The sequence below is a fragment of the Glycine soja genome, chromosome 19 (assembly GCF_004193775.1).
Source record: "Glycine soja cultivar W05 chromosome 19, ASM419377v2, whole genome shotgun sequence".
Taxonomy (NCBI): domain Eukaryota; kingdom Viridiplantae; phylum Streptophyta; class Magnoliopsida; order Fabales; family Fabaceae; genus Glycine; species Glycine soja.
This window is the reverse complement of record NC_041020.1, coordinates 32,261,070-32,279,092: the sequence shown is the minus strand read 5'-3', so window position 1 is coordinate 32,279,092 and position 18,023 is coordinate 32,261,070. Positions and strand designations below refer to the sequence as shown.

The window sequence follows — 18,023 nt, the reverse complement described above, 5'->3', positions numbered from 1 at the left end:
GTTGTTTCGTAGTAACTTCTAATATATTTTTTTAAATACTACTTGAAGTAATTTAAAACGTTAGCTTCTAACTTTTTATATTTTCTTCCATTTTTATCTTCAATATATTTATTTAATTTTTTTATTACCTTTTTTAAACAATCATGATTTTATTATTTCTTTGTTATTTTACATTTTGTCGCTACTTCAACTCCTAATTTTACCGAACATTTATAATTTAATAAGTTAGTTTTTTCAGTTTCTAACTTTCAACTGTCAACTAACTTTCCAGTTTTCAGCTAGTTTTACCAAATAATTTTTTTTATAAAAGTTTAAACAAGTCAAACAATCAAACAAATTTTTTAATAAATAAAAAAAGTTAAAAAATAACTCAAATATCTTAGTACCAATATTTCAATTCCTTTTATAAATATTTTATTTTTATTTAACGTAATATTAACTATTAATAATCAACCATCATTATTAATGATCTAACAGCACAAAATCGATGAAAGCATTTAAAAGTTTTATATTTAAAATGAATATATCTAATCAAATCCTTATTTCAATAACATTCAAGCTCTAAATATTTAATAATTAATATGTAAACATTCAAATATCAATAAGGACTCACTATTATCATAGTTGTGAAACTCGGTTCGATCTGACTGGTTGAACCGGTCCGATTGGGACTTGGTGGCCTAATCGGACCAGTTCCACTATTAGATCAGTCACGCAATTGACCCGAGATTACCTGGCCAAACCCGATCAGTTAGGTGTCGGATTCGATTGAACTGGTTTGACTTGGCTGGTTTTACAAAAAAAAAAATAGAACACTTCTACGATGTTATTTTGATATCTCATTATTATCAATTGTTATTTTGAGTTTTGGAGTATTGATGAATTTTTTTTACTCAAATAATATTAGTTATATACTTATATATAATATATATATAATTTTAAATTTTTGATATATATGGATCAAACTGAGCTAATTATTAACTCACCGATTGAACTACTAATCCACTTACCCACTACCTCAACAAGATTATAAGTGAGTTAGATTTTAGAACTATGCATATTATTTAAAAAAGGTATAAAGTGAGAAAATAATACAAATATATTCATCATTAAAAGTGAGCCAAATTATATTAATTAATTGGTTTAAATAAAAATAAAAATATTTTCATCAATTTGCTAAAAGTTGAATATATATAGCTCTCAAATAAAGACCACACATAATAAATACTAAAATAATGCACATTTAAATACCATATAAGAGTCAACTGATAAGGGCCAATATCATCTTTCACAGTGCTCTCCATATTACTCATTCTCATGCTGGTAATATGGGAGGAGCATTCATGATCCTCCTTGAACTGCTGCCCCTCTCCCTCATCTTTCTCCCCATCCTCTTTTACATAACCCTCGCCGCGTTCTGGCGAGGCGATAAAATCTCCGGCCCAGCCAGTCCGGCAACCTATCCCCTAATAGGTTGTCTGATATCTTTCTACAGGAACAAGCACCGTTTGTTGGATTGGTACACTGAGCTACTAGCTCAGTCCCCAACCAACACCATAGTGGTTCAAAGGCTTGGTGCACGTAGAACCATTGTGACAGCAAACCCACAAAATGTTGAGTACATGCTAAAGACAAACTTCAACAACTTCCCCAAAGGCAAGCCCTTCACTGAGATCCTCGGAGACTTCCTCGGCCAGGGGATCTTCAACGTCGACGGAGAGCCGTGGCTCACGCAGCGAAGACTGGCGAGCCACGAGTTCTCCACCAAGTCCCTGAGGGAGTTTGTCATGCACACGTTGGAGAAAGAAGTGTGTGAGAGGCTTGTGCCTGTGCTAGAGGCACTGTGTGGTGAGAACAAGGTGGTTGACTTGCAAGAGCTGCTAGGGAGATTCTCATTCAATGTGATCTGCAGGTTCACACTGGGGACTAATAGGTGCTGTTTGGACCCTTCTGTGCCTACTTGTCCCCTTGCAAGGGCTTTTGATGTGGCTGCAGAGGTGTCTGCTAAACGTGGAGCAGCACCTTTGTTCATGATGTGGAGGGTGAAGAGATGGCTCGGTGCTGGATCTGAGAGATTGCTTAAAAATGCTGTTGGGGAAGTTCAGACTCATGTCATGAGAATGATTCAGGAGAGGAAGAAGCAAAAGGGTGAGAGAAACGATGATGATGTTGAAGATGATCTCTTGTCAAGGCTTATATGTGCAGGCCATGAAGAGGAGATAATCAGAGACATGGTGATAAGTTTCATCATGGCAGGGAGGGACACTACTTCAGCAGCTGTGACATGGTTCTTTTGGGTACTATCACATTATTCCCATTTGGAGGAAAAGATAGTGGAAGAGGCAAAAGGGGTGTTGGATTATGAGTCACTGAAGAATTTGAGTTTCTTGAAAGCATGTTTGTGTGAGTCCATGAGGCTGTATCCACCAGTGGCATGGGACTCTAAGCATGCCACTGATGATGATCTGTTGCCAGATGGCACTGTGGTCAAAGCAGGAGATAGGGTCACATATTTTCCCTATGGAATGGGGAGAATGGAAGACTTGTGGGGGAAGGATTGGTTTCAATTTAGACCAGATCGATGGTTTGTCGAACCAAGAAACATTGAAGGAATAATAATGTTGAATGACGTTTCTCCTTTTTCGTTTCCAATTTTTCAGGCTGGTCCAAGGGTGTGTCTGGGCAAGGAAATGGCCTTCATTCAAATGAAGTATGTGGTGGCTTCAATTCTTAGCAGATTCACATTTAGAATTGTTGGTCCAGAGAAGCCTATATTCGTGCCACTGCTCACGGCACACATGGCTGGCGGCTTAAGAGTATTGGTTTGCAAAAGGGGAAAAAAAAGCTGAGTTGTTAGATTGTCTCAGATTTTTTTTTTATTATTATTCAATTGAATCAATCGTACGTACTCATTAAATAAATACTTTCAGGCACTCCATTTTGTATTTCCCTTTTTCTGTTCTCATATTGAGAAAGCTAATTGAAGAAGGGAAAAAATAGTTGGTACAACCCACATCAAATGCCTCTTTAGACAAAAGCTTAACTTTCATGTTTTTGAAAGTTGTATAGAAAATACTGAAAGTAATTAAATCCTATTTTTGCTTATTATACTACTGAGAACTTTAGGGTTTATAAGGTTTGATATGGTGGTGAAGAAAAAAAAAGTGAGAAGTTGAGATCATGGATTTGAATTCTTCTAAAAAAAAATAATAAATTAATATTTATTGATAAAAAAATAAAAAATAACATTAAGTTGTGACTGCTTTCTGTTTCTTGGGCAAAGAAAATGATTGGTTGTAAGCCATTCTTACAATAAAGTTTTAGTTTACACACGTGTTCACCAGCCTAACCTTTGTCATTTTACATGTTCATCATCATATCAGTGTGTGTGAACTCAATTCCCGCAAAAACGTGCTTTTGTTTTTATTTGACTTCATTTTCTTTGAAATCTGGTCAGAATATTGCACATATATGCTTAAACCAATTGATTATTGTTTCATATGGATGGTCTGGTAAGACACCACGTAAGCTGATTTATTTAAATAATTTATCTTGTTACCGTACTGTGAGCTTAAAGCATTCTTTTTTAATTTTTCTTGAGTACATTGCTTGATGTATACAGTACATAGGTGGAGAATTTGATTGATATAATTGTTGGCCATTAACTCTTAAATGAATTGTTTATATGCTTTGTCCCCATACAATGGTGAGACGGACCTTTACAATGGTAGGTTTCCAGATTGCTTGGATGCAAAGTTCAGCCAAGAAAAACAAATTTAGTGTCTGTTTGCATAGGCGTCCCACAGAACGCCACCAACGTTATGAAAGCTACACTTGAGTTGCTTTAGAATTTCTGCATTGGAACGTGAGAAGTTTCAAACGGTTCATCAAACATAGCCTTAAGGGTGTGTTTGGTTGAACGATAGGTTGAATGAACACACATTCCAATACACGTTTTGTCAAAAATAAAAATTCAGAACTTTTAATTCAATGGTTATTTGAAAACCTCCAATGCTAAAATAAACATGCACTTAATGGAATTCTTAAGTCCTAGACAAGCAAGGAAACCGTTTTAAAATTAACTTAGCTGAATATATTCTTTCAATGTCAGGGTTATGCATGCCACTTGGTGCATACCTGAAGAGTAAGTGGCTGCATACACTCCATTATCAATTTATAGATTCTATACCTTATTTTAAAACCTATTTGGGGACCAAAAGAAGCATCATTCACCAAGTTGTTTCGTGTCAGATCCTGAATAACCTGTGGTAAAGAAAATTATCATGTATAAGCAAAGCAAATCATGAAGAATAAAAAAAAAATAACTTGGGAAAAATGTTGATACCTTCCGCTAAGTTACAAAATGATATCTATTTCCTCCACATGGTACTGAAAGAGTATGTCGAAGAAGATGGAAATCATAATAGGTACCTAGGAGAATATAGCTAGGGGGGTCTTCTAACTAGTGTCCTAGCTTCTTCATCAAGTTTTCAGCGAATCTACAAAAAAATTAAAAACAAATCAAGCTTTTAGGGACTATTTGTAGCCCCTGTATAACATTTTGCCAGCTTGTATAACATAGTATGCAGAAAAATAATTCTTGAACACCTTTTGGGTGTAGACACTTGAGAGATAGGAAAAGAAGAGAAACAAGTGATTAATATGATTGTTGTGATGTAACAAAAAGAGAGATATTGAGTAATAAGAAGTATCAATGGGATATTTGCACTATTTTGATGTAAAAAAAACCCAGTATGAAAACACAAGTTTATGTTATAGAGGCTTACTATTCTTGGCTGCAAAAGCTCCCGTATACCTACATCACAAATACAATAATATATCAATAAACTGTTGGTAAAACAATTTAATTTTCAATTTTAAACCTCTAGGTTGTTTAGATACAAAGATATTACTTATTCTAAAAGATGTTGTTTAAATTTAAAATATTATCTTTATTTTATGATTTTATTTCTTCTTTTATGATCAGGATGTAATCACTACTAAAAAAAGTCTCTTCTATGTTGGTTATTAATCACATTCAACATCAGATATTAACCTTCTATCAGACCCTAATTTCATCCGGATATAATATTTTTATCATTCAAATATGATGTTTTGATCATTGCTAATCGAATTACGGTGTTTGGCATCGGTTACGGCGCAAGGCCAAGGGGTCGCGTAGGGTTTTGATGGTTGTTTGTGAGTTCCAAAAACAAAAGCCTCAAGGAAGGGGAAAAATGGTCATTTCCTAGATTTTTCAGGACCTAAACTCGCCCAGGCTAGCATTTGGCTCACCTGGGCCATGAAATTTCTTCAGCCCTAAGCAAGCCACTCACCTGGGCGAGTTGATACCTTTAGCTTTAAGCAACCAACTCGCCTGAGCGAGCTTCCCCTGCACCAAAAGGCCTTTTCCTATAAATAGCCATGCAGAGGAAGGGTTTAAGGGTTCGGAGAACTGAAGAAAGAGAGGAAAACGCAGAAAGGAGAAAGAGAAGAAGAAAAAAAAAGAAAAGCTGAGGCGCTGCCGAATCGAACCGTAGATTGTTTCCTACATCATTTTTCTTGCAAGCCTTGTACCTTATGCAACAGTCGGTTAGTTTTTCTTAAGATTTTGATGTAATCTTTGTACCCTTATGTATCCCTCTTGATATTATATATGTAATCTTTTCGTCTCAAATATCACTTGAGATCGTTTCAAGGTCCAACACCTTAGCGACTCCCTCCGCTTTTCAAAATCTAAAACGTCGTTTCAAGGTCCAACGCCTTAACGAATCTTTGTTTGCAATTAAAATAAATCTTTCAAAAAAAACATAAAATCAATTCAACACACAAACATTCAGACTTAAAGAACTACGTAGGTCTGATTTTCTCATTACACCTGAGGATACGTAGGAGTAAGGACAATACCCTTGTCGATTAAAAAAATATCAAATAAATAAAAATAATATAGTAAAAGAAAAGAAATTCATCGCTCTTGGATAAATAATTAATTTTGTAGTCACGTTATTTTTATTGCACACTCGATTAAAGACTGTTGTTCTTCGTGACAGGCGTGTGGGGTGCTAATACCTTCCCTATGCGTAAACAACTCCCGAACCCTTTTTTTCAAAATTTGCAGACCTCTTTTGGTTTTTTCTAATGTTTTCCTCGAATAAATGTTAGTGGCAAATCCCACTTGTTTTCTCCTTAGGAGACGAACGTGCTTTTATTTATTTTCTTTCGTCGTCCCATTGTAAGGTAGGTTACGATGGATGACGACTCCATTGGGGACTCGTTAGAGAGTTAAGTCATTTGATCAAGTGTGCAATTTTATCGTGACCTTTTATTTATTTATTTTCCCTTTCTCTTTAATCCTTGCATTGTGCTCATGTTCGTTAAAGTTTCATTGTGTTATCGTTCGTTTTGCGGTTTAGCTTCAAACTTGTTTCCTTTATTCGTTGTTTCACTCATGTCTGTATATAACCTTTGCTGCGTTGTTACTTCTTGGTGTGTATCTTTGTATCTATTACCTTTGTAGTTAAAAATAAATTATGCCATTGAATCCTAGGATAGACGACATGTGTTATACTTCTTGTATCTGCCTAGGAATTTTCTGGTTGTTTTGCAGGTGGGGTTGGGTAATTCTTAGGTTGCTCCGTTCACACATGACACCCACACTTTTTGCACACACTTTGAGATATTGGTCCCTATACCCAGGTCTGTGTTAGCCATAGGGAGTAGAGGTCGATCTGTGGTCATGCTAGGTCCCCGACTCGCTTGATAACAGTGAAGCCTCATCTAGAATTTTCCTCTTTTGGTGATGCATTGTTACTGATAGTCCCTATCGCCACAATGTATTACCTAAGAGGATGATATCTCTAGAGGCCAGCAAGGTTACAAGAAAATACCCTTAGAAGTTGTCACTAGATAGTGGACTTTTGGATCTTTTCCATTAGGTTCCTGAATTAAGGACATGGGGCAAACTCACCATGTCTAGTTTCCTTGATCACATCATGCATCTCTTCATGGCATCATAATGGACATATCATTCCTGCATTTATCATTTATCATATTCATGCATTGCATTTGCGTAAGTCATTGCATTGTCATACATATTCATTTAGCATGTTTTTGTTTAGCCAATTGTATACATTCTATTATCATTGTTCACATGTTATGCATAATCCTACTGCATAGTTGCTCATGCCTTGCATTCCCTTCTTCGTCGCCAAAAAGTCACAATGAAGTGTGAAAGTTTACACCGTGTTTTTTAGTTTCATGTGTTGGGTACCATGGTAATAGCTATAAACAAACCATGTTGGGGTTATACAATCCTTTCTCCCAAAAATGATTGAAATCACATGAACATGGTACTACCCAATGCATAGTTAACAAGAAAAGGGTGGTCTTTCAGGCGTCTTGTGTCGGTCTGATAAATACATTTGTCATGCATAGCATAACTATGCCCTGATCATTCATCATATCTCCTCCATGATAGGTTGTTGAAATATTGGTGTTCAATACATGATTGAGCTAATAACTTACAAAATTAGGAACCGTTGATATGTCCATGTTTTATTTCCAGTTGCACTTTGACTCTAACGAGACTTAATGAAAATTAGAGTTGATTCGACCCTATGTTCTAGTGAATATCCTGTGTAAAATTCGCAATACTTCAACAATGTATCATTCACATGCATTCATGCTTGTTTGTCTTTCCACTTTGGTTGCATTGCTTATTGTATTCTTTCCTTAAAATCATAATCGTAATCATTGTAGCCAAAGAGAAAGAACGCACTTTACGACACCCTTACCAGACGCGTGCCAAGGCCATAATAATGAGTGAAATCGAAGAAGTACAGGAACAAAGGCCAATATGGAGGCCATGAAGGAACAAATGACAATGATGATGGAAGAAATGATGAACATGAGGAAGATGATGGAGGATAACACTACTATAGTTGTTGTTGCGAGTACTACTATTGAGATGGACCCAATTCACTCGGTCGGTTTCAATCAAGTGAATCATCCAGTCTTAGATGTAGTAGGTCAAGGAGGCGAGGCAGCGAAAAATGCATATGGGCCTCATCATGTTCAGATTCAGAGCAAGCATTCCTTCCTACCATATGGGTTGCCACCTAATTATACACCGCCCATTGTTGTATACGCTTATGGTGAGAATATAAGCAATTATGCACCTGTACTCATTGAGAATCAACAACCCCAATTTGATCATGCATATGTCTCTCAACCCATGAGGGAAACACATGAAGTCCCCCAAGACCACACTCTGGCCGGGTTCGGGGTTTATCCAGGATATACCACTGAAGGGCAGACATTTTCTAGCATCCCTGTGCTGAATGCTCCCGGAATATCTCAATGTCGTCCGTTATCACAATCCTTGCATTTTGTAAGGGGAGAGGGGCCTTCCACAGTACTTGAGAAGGAAAGGATTGAGCATATGAAGGAGAGGCTACGCGCCATTGAAGGAGGAGGAAATTATGCCTTTGCTGACATTGCAGAGTTGTGCTTGATACCCGACGTGGTTATTCCTCCAAAGTTTAAGGTGCCAGATTTTGATAAGTACAAGGGAACCACCTGCCCAAAGAATCACCTGAAAATGTATTGTAGGAAGATGGTAGCGTATGTGAAAGATGAAAAGTTATTGATGCATTTCTTCTAGGAGAGTCTTGCTGGGGAAGCTATTACCTGGTATACTAACCTGGAACCTTCCCGAGTCCATTCCTGGAAGGACCTAATGGCTGCTTTCATTAGGCAGTATTAGTATAACTCTGATATGGCTCCAGATAGAATTCAACTACATAATATGTGAAGAAAAACAATGAATCTTTCAAAGAATATGCTCAAAGGTGGAGAGATCTGGCAGCTCAAGTAGCACCCCCGATGATGAAGAGAGAGATGATCACAATGATAATGGATACATTGCCAGTGTTTTACTATGAGAAGATGGTAGGTTACATGCCTTCAAGTTTTGCAGATTTAGTGTTTGCTGGTGAGAGGATCGAAGTGGGTCTGAGAAGAGAGAAATTTGATTATACTACTACTGCGAGTTCTAGTAATAGAAGACCTGGAATGAGTGGAGGGAATAAGAAGGAGGGAGAAACCCATGTTGTGACTGTCGTTCCTACATGGCCAAATTTCCCTTTAGCCCCTTTAAATCCTATGTACCAATATCCTCCCCAACAATATCAATACTTAGCCAATATCAGTCCTTCCCATTACTCACCACCCTGCCAACCAAGAACGCCCAATCATCCGCAAAGGCCACCCCTAAATAGGCCACAAAATCCGCCTGCTGCACATCCAAGACCAAACACCAACCCTAATACCAATTAAAACACCAACCAGGGAAGGAAATTTCTAGAAAAGAAGCCTATAGAATTCACCCCAATTCTAATATCGTATACTGACTTACTCTCGTATCTACTCGATAATGCAATGGTAGTCGTGAGCCCATCAAAGATTCCTCAATCTCCATTTCCCAGAGGATACAACTCCAATGTGACATGTGCTTATCATGGGGGACTCCCGGGGCATTCCATTGAGCATTGTATGACCTTGAAACATAAGGTGCAAAGTATGATCGATGTAAGCTAGCTAAGATTTGAGGAGGAGAATCACTTGTGAATTCTGATGTCGTCAAGGAATACTATGCATGATGCTTAGGGCAATTTGAAGGTTGTTGTTAGATATTTCCAATGACTCATTAGGATTTTCAGGTTTATGCTATTACTGTAAACAACAATCACAATGTTAATAATATGGATGAATTTGATGTTGTTGTCTCTCATTCTCTCACAATTACATCTTTGCTTATTTAACTTTCACTAGAATGTGAATGTACGCTGTTGGTTTGTTTGCTCAAGTGACTTGCGCTCCTAAGTTGATCTCCAAGTCTGCCCAATCAGAAATTGCATGTTTAGTGGGGGTGTCGTAAGCGACGAGTAAAGTTGAATAAACATTTGATTGGTTGTGTTTCCAAATAAAAAATAAGAAGTATAGACATTCATGTGACCTCATCTTATTATTCTTAAAAGTTTTCTTTCCCGAGAAAAAAATGAGTTGTGAAGAACAAGAATTATCTGACTTAATCTGTCAATTGAAAATCCTTTAAATATTTATTGTCCTTGAAATTTCTTTTTCGAGAACCTGCATAATTTCTTTCATTTCTTCTTGCTACAAGGTCATGAGAAACGACAGCAACATATACCTCCAAACCTTAAACTGGGGCAATGATAGGCACCATGCATGAGCTTCAAGAGAACCTAGGAGCAGACAAGAAGTCCTCACCCGATAGGTTGAAAACCCAAAAGGGTGGCCTAGGCAAAAGTAAAAAAAAAAAAGAAAAACAATCAGGAGAGTGTTTATCAGAGGTTTTGTCCCAAAATCCAAACTGTAAGAGTCTCTAGTCAATATTTGAAATGACACATGGTCGTGTTTCTTCATCCCAAACACTAATTTATCCCTTACTACCCCTTCGAGCCAAAGTATAATTGCTTTCTTGAAAATAATAATAAAAAAAATAAAACAAAACCCTGAGTAGGAACCACTGCTAAACTGGCGGGAAGAGTAATGCAAACAACACATGCATGAGGTTTACCAAGCTCTAGGTTAGGCAACAATGATGTTAAGAAAAAAAAAGCAGAAAGCAAATCTGCCAAAGGCGAGTGAAAAAAAAAGAGACAAAAGATCTTCAAATTTTACAAGGAAGGCACAAAAGTGCAATAAGGATTAATGTATAATACAAATGAAGTAAAGCCCAACCCAAAAAGTTGAAATGAATAAAAGTACAAGCAACGCTCTCAAGGTTCTTACTCAATATAACCCTTAAACACTCTTTGAGCCTCTCTAATCCTTTCTTACATAGCCTTATTACCCCTGACCACGTTACAAGCCCAATAAAGTCCATGTGGATCAAGGAAAGACTAATTTTGCTTTCGAGTTAGGATTTTGGAATAGAACCCGCACACGCTTGTGATTGCCAAAAAAACCCTGAGATTTGCACTTACACATTTGAGAAGAAAATTCATTCGACCAGGAGCTCGTGGGAGATGCCTAAAGACAATTGTGATAGTAGGGTACATCTGATGTTAGTCTCTCATGCAAACTCCTTAGGATTCCTTTCAAATCCAAGGGTAGCCTTCGTTTTATAAATTCTTTCGTGATCAGCCAATGTCATCAAGTTTTGGTGAGATCGACAGACCCCTGGCATCACTCTATGACCTTAAATCAGGAAAGTTTCACTTGGTCATATACCAAAGTGTAAAAATCCATTACCATCCTTCAATGGTGCATGCGATTGGTCCCAAAGCCTTATATTTTCTTGCTGTGCAGAATAATCGAAGTTTTTAAACATAAAGGGATGAACCCTAGGATCAATATTTCGGTTGATTGATTAAAATGTCAAATGGCTCCATTGCCGTCATCCAAAATTATCAAGTGATTAAGTTAAACAAAATATACACTCTGAGGGAGTCTCCGAAGGGATCTGCAAAAGATAGGATGAGATTGCATGAATTATCACGTCCTTTAGAAAGAGGCAGTCAATCTGTGTTATTCACAAAAAAAAAAACACACAAAAAAAATCACAAAAGAGGGAAAGAATGTCGTGACCATTACACAGTTTCATGATTTAAAACCTTTTGCATTGCTAGATACAAAGCCTACATTTATTGCATTTCAAGATGAAGGTTGCATGCCTCTGCATTCCATAACTCATGGTCCATATCAGGCTATATGATGCAATCCTACCCCCCAAGGGTATTGGATAGAAGACTCCAAGAGGCTTGGGCTAGAGCTACTAAAGAAGGCCCTAGGGTTCTCATGAACCTTAGGGTAGATTTTTGAGCCCATGGGTCAAGGTTGGATCCACTCTTCTTTGTAAATATTAGAATAGGTTTTTTCCTTCTTTTGGGCCTTGTATTTTGGCCATTCTAGCAGTATAGGGTTTTAGCCTTGTATTTCAGGGCATTTTGAGTAGTCTTTGTAGTAGGGACTTTTTTTTTTTTGTATTTTCATGTATTTTGTCATAGGGTTGAGCTTAGCTATTATAGGGGTGTGCAGCTAAGCTCTAGCTTCTCTTCTCAAGGAGGTGAGCTTAGTTATTAGAGGGGTGTGTATAGCTAAGCTCTAGCTTCTCAAGGAAGCTTCTCAAGGAGGTGAGCTTAGTTTTTAGATGGTGTGTGTAGCTAAGCTCTAGCTTCTCAAGGAAGTTTTCTCAAAGAAGCTTCTCAAGGAATTTTTCTCAAGAAAGCTTCTCAAGGAAGCTACCTAGTCTATAATTAGAAGCATGTGTAACACTTGTTGTAACTTTGATGAATGAGAGTCTTGTGAGACACAACTCAAAGTTCAACTTCTCTCCCTTTTTCTTCCTTCAATTTCGTGCTCCCCCCTCTCTCTTTCTCTCCCTCTTTCTTTTCCTCCATTGAAGCATCCTCTCCAAGCTTCTTATCCAAGGCTCATCTTGGTGGTGAAGCTCCTTCTTCCATGGCTTATTCCCTAGTGGATGGTGCCTCCTCTCACCTCTTCTCCTTTGTCTTCCGCTGCATCTCCATGGTGGAAAATCACCATTAAAGGACCTCATTGAAGCTCAAAGATCCAGCCTCCATAGAAGCTCCACAAGCAAACTTCCATCACTATAAGTGCATAGATTCTCTTTATATGCTAGTTTCCAAAATCCAATGTCCTATCTTTTGAGTTTGAGATGAGTAACCCTTTTAAAGAGTCAACCTCTTGCTTTCTTAAACGGTTGAGCCCTTGGATACTAGTACCTATTGACATGTTTCATAGGACTCAACGTCCCCTATCTTTATGCTTTCATAGGACTCATCGTCCTCTCCTTTATGTTTCATAGGACTCAACGTCCTCCGTCTTTATGTTTCCTTGGTGTCGCAACCTACGCTTTGGCGAGAGGGCGACGCGGGGTTCATAGGTGCATCTTCCATGGGAGGAAAATGCGCGGAGTCGCCACCAACGTTTATTCAAAGAAAACGTCGGAAAAATCGGAACGTGTGGTCTACGAACTTTAATTGTCAAGGGTTCAGGAGTTGTTTTTACGCACGGGGAAGGTATTAGCACCCCACGCGTCTGTCACAAAAGACGACAACCTTTAATCAAATGTGCAATATCATGTCTTCAATTTGTTTTATTTTTCCTTTTTTATGTTTTTATGTTTTTTATGGGCCTTTTTGTATTTTTTATCTTTTTGTGGTCGACAAGGGTGTTTCCCTCACTCCTACGTATTCCTTAATTGCAATGAGGAAATCAAACCTACGTAATTCTTCCAGAACTAAACATTGGTTAAGTTGTTTTTATCTTTTTCCGCAAGATATATTTTAACCGAACAAAAGTCATTTAAGGCATTGGACCTTTAAACGATTTTTTGATTTTTGAAAAGGAGAGAAACATTAAGGCGTTGGACCATTAACGATTTCTTGGTTTTTGAAAGGAGAGAAACGTTAAGGCATTGGACCATTAACGATCTCTTGGGGTGGTCGACAAAAGCGGGACTTTTGCTCCTACGTATCCTCAATTGCGATGAGAAAATCAGACTTACGTAGTTCTTGCAAAAGAATAAAGTTATGTGTTGATTTTATTCTTTGACTGGTCCATTTTAACCAATAAAATCAAAGATGACCGTTTTAAGGCGTTGAACATTAAAACGGTTTTGAGTGACTTTTGCGGACAAAGCTTGGCTTGTGAGTTGATTTTAGCCTTAGTTTCACATTGATTATTAGTCAATTCATTCAAGGAAACTTTCAAAGAAAAACGTCCGATTGATTTTTTTGATTATTTTATTATTTTCTTTTCTAGATATTTTGATTATTTTATTATTATTATTTTTGAAGATATTTTGATTATTTTATCATTATTTTGCTTTTTTTGATTTAACCGAAGTTACAACGTGAACGATCGGTTGGATTTTATTTTAATAGTGATTAAACAAGATTACTACACAAATGATCAGTTGAAATTCATTTTATCAATTATTAGGAGAGATAACGGCTTCAATGTAGAAGCAAGCTTCATGATGAATCAAGATTGATTCAAGGAGTTTTGATGATAACAAAGATGATGACAAAAAGCTCAAAAGTCAAGATCATTTCATGATAACAAAGATGATGACATTCAAGAATAAGTTCAAGATTGAGTCAAGAACACTTCAAGGATCAAGAGGAAATTTGATTTCAAGAATCAAGAATCAAGATTCAAGATTCAAGAATAATCAAGATCAAGATCCAAGACTCAAAGATTCAAGAATCAAGAGAAAACTTAATCAAGATAAGTATTAATTTTTTTTTCAAAACATTGAGTAGCACAAGAAGTTTTCACAAAATCATTACCAAAGAGTTTTAGTCTCTAGTAATCGATTACCAAATTATAGTAATCGATTACTAGTGGTTTTAAAACGTTAAGATTTTGAAAATTCAAAATGAAGAGTCACATCTGTTGATGTGTAATCGATTACACCTTTATGGTAATCGATCACCAGTGACTGATTTCGAAAAATTTATTTCCAAAAGTCACATTTCTTCAAGTGACTTATTTCTGAAGATTCTTTCAAAAGCCATATCTTTTTAAGTGATTAGTTTTAAAGAAATTTCTAAGAGTTACAAGTTTTGACTTGAGTCATCAAGAAACTATAAATATGTGACCTTGGCATGAAACATTTTAAACAATCTCATTCAGATCTATCATCTCTTTCAATCATTCTATCTATCTTTCAATATCTTTTTTCATTTCTTTCAGAACTTTCTTATTTCATTTTCTCTTCATCTTTCTAAAAGTTTTTGTTCAAAACTTTCTCTTCCAAAAAAAGTTCTTTGTTCAAAAACTTGTGCTATTCATCTTTTCATTCTCTTCTCCCTTTGCCAAAAAGAATTCGCCAAGGACTAACCGCCTGAATTCTTTTTGTGACTCTCTTCTCCCTTTTTCCAAAAGAACGAAGGACTAACCGCCTGAATTATTTTGTGTCTCCTTTCTCCCTTGTTAAAGAATTCAAAACGACACAGTCTGAGAATTCTTTTGATTCTTCCCTTTCCCTAAAACAAAAGATTTCAAAGGACTAACCGCCTAAGAACTTTGTCTTAACACATTGGAGGGTATAATCTTTGTGGTACAAGTAGAGGGTACATCTACTTGGATTATTGACTGAGAACAAGAAAGGGTGCATCTCTTGTGGATCAGTTCTAGTGGAGGGTACATCCACTAGGTTGTTCAAAGAGAACAATGGAGGGTACATCCCTGGTGGATCTTTGCTTGTAAAGGAATTTACAAGATTGAAAAGAAATCTCAAGGATCGCAGGTCGCTTGGGGACTGGATGTAGGCACGGGTTGTTCCCTACTCTTGTGTGTTTGTCTTCTTCTTCCCTACTCTTTTAATTTCCGCTGTGCACTTTAATTTCCGCTTTTATTTTTGGTTAAGTTTCTTTTCTATTCTTTATTTTCTTAACAACATAGTAAAAGCCTAAAAAGAGTAAATTTTTAATTTGTAAAGGTTTAGGAATAAAAGTTTCCTGAGTGCACCCCCCGTGTTTGATAAGTTCATCCCCCGCTTTTGTGTTTTTGGCTGTTTTCTTTCCGAAACGTCTCAGAACTTTATGGATTCCATGGCAATGGGAATTAAACATTTTGAAGTGGTCAAACGGAGGTCGTATGCTGACAAACAATGGTCTCCGGATGAAATTAGGGTATGACAGTTGCCCCTCTTTACTTATCTTTTATTGGAGATAAAAGGGAAGTAAAAATAAGGCATTAATTTCGTTCGAGCTGAATCTTTACCCTACCGGCCACTAGCGCAAATCCAAGCAGTAAAACCCGTAAAGGCATGAAGACTTTGAAATTCCTTCTTTTCTCATTTAATTCATTTTCATTTTCATTTTGACGCTTTTTTTTAAAAAAAAAGTGTACAAACAAAGGACGTCGAGTCCTATGAAGCACAGGGGAAAAAAAGATATTGAAGTTTTTGAGGTGAAAATTGTTGGATCAAGTGGCCTCGAAATAATTAAGAAGGGGGGTTGAATTAATTATTAATGTACCTTGACTAATTAAAAATTATCCTTCTTAATGTTACTAGATTCAATTAGGCTTTACTACTAAGTTATGTAACTTAAACAAAAATAAAGCATAAAAGTAAAGTGCACAGCGGAAATTAAAAAGTGTAGGAAAGAAGAAAACAAACACAAGAATTTTATACTGGTTCGGCAACAACCCGTGCCTACATCCAGTCCCCAAGCAACCACCGGTTCTTAAGATTTCTTTCAACCTTGTAAAATCTTTTACAAGCAAAGATCCACAAGGGATTCACCCTCCCTTGTTCTCTTTGAAAACCAAGTGGATGTACCTCCACTTGAACTGATCCACAAGAGATGTACCCTCTCTTGTTCTCAGTTACAACAACCCAAGTAGATGTACCCTCTACTTGTACCACAAAGGATGTACCCTCCAACGTGTTAAGACAAAGAATTCTCAGACGGTTAGTCCTTTGAATCTTTGTAAGGGGAAAAAAAAGATATCTCAGGCGGTTAGTCCTTTGAAATCTTTTGTTTAAGGGAAAGGGAGGAATCAAAAGATTTCTCTTGGAAAGGGAGAAGGGAGACACAAAATAATTCAGGCGGTTAGTCCGTCGTTCTTTTGGAAAAGGGAGAAGAGAGACACAAAAAGAATTCAGGCGATTAGTCCTTGTTGAATTCTTTTTGGCAAAGGAAGAAGAGAATGAAAAGATATAACACACTTTTGTTTTCTGCAGAATTTTCACTTGCAGAAGAACAAGGTTTGAAAAACAAAAAACTTAGAAAGCTTTTTGGCAAAGGAAGAAGAAGAGAGAAAGATGAGTAGGAAAGAATTGTAAAGGTAGTAAAGGTTTAAAGATTTCTCAAAAGTTGTTCAAGAAGTTGTTCAAAAAAGATTAGTTGAATGCAAGTCAAGGTTTTGCTTTTATAGACTCTTCATGTCAGGTCAAGAAAACCATTGGAAGAGTTATAACCTTGAGAAAATCATGTCAAGAGTTACATCTCTTGACTTTTTATTCAAAACTTTTCACTAGTAATCGATTACCATAATCATGTAATCGATTACATAATGCTTTTTATGAAAAGATGTGACTCTTCACAATTGAATTTGAATTTCAACCTTTAGATACACTGGTAATCGATTACCAATATATTGTAATCGATTACACCATTTAAAAATCATTTGGAACTTTGCAAATTCAGTTAAAAGCTTTTTGAAATCAAATTTTTATCACTGGTAATTGATTACCATGTAATCGATTACCAGAGAGTAAATACTCTGGTAACTTGGAAAAATTTGAGAAAACTCTTTTGTAAAACAAAATTGTGCTATGTTTTGTTTTTGAAAAATCCTTTTCAATACTTCCCTTGTGAAGTCTTGACTTGTTGCTTCTTGATTTCTTCTCTTGAATCTTGAATTCATCTTCTCTTGAATTTTGATGTCTTTTCTTGAATCTTGAAATCAATCTTGATCTTGAACTTGTTGACTCAATCTTGAAATCATTCTTTTGGGCTTTTTGTCATCATCAAAACTACTTGATTCATACTTGAATCATCATCATGAAGCTTGCTTCTACAAAGACATTGTCGTCTTCGAAATGCAAATGAAGACATTGTCGCCTTTTGAAGGCATGCAATGACTGATGACATTGTCGTCTGCAAAATGTAGATGAGGACATTGTCGCCTTTGAAGGCATGCAATGACTGAAGACATTATCGTCTTCGAAATGTAAATGAGGGTCATTGTCGCCTTTGAAGGCGTGCAATGACTGAAGACATTTTTGTCTTTGAAATATGTGCGGATTACTGCATAGGGCGTCTCTGCATGCTACCTGACTTGATCGTCTCTGGTTAATAGAGAAGAGCCTTGCGCGTCATCGGACCTAAACGTCTCTGGATGACAAAGGTAAATCTGCAAAAATCTTCTAAATGATTAGAAATGAGCGACCATCATCATCCCGGATATCATTGGACTTGTTCTTCTCCAGATGATAAAAGGGACTTCGATAGTCT

At 36.7% G+C, this 18,023-nt stretch overlaps 1 protein-coding gene across 1 annotated transcript; it reads left to right on the top strand.

Annotated features, from left to right (window-relative positions):
• Window positions 1-1,276: 1,276 nt before the first annotated feature.
• LOC114399625 (cytochrome P450 94B3-like) lies at window positions 1,277-3,108 on the top strand. Its single transcript, XM_028361829.1, has one exon. It carries the CDS (start codon window positions 1,329-1,331, stop codon window positions 2,847-2,849), a length of 1,521 nt encoding a protein of 506 aa, XP_028217630.1. The 5' UTR covers window positions 1,277-1,328; the 3' UTR covers window positions 2,850-3,108.
• The last annotated feature ends 14,915 nt before the right edge of the window (window positions 3,109-18,023 follow it).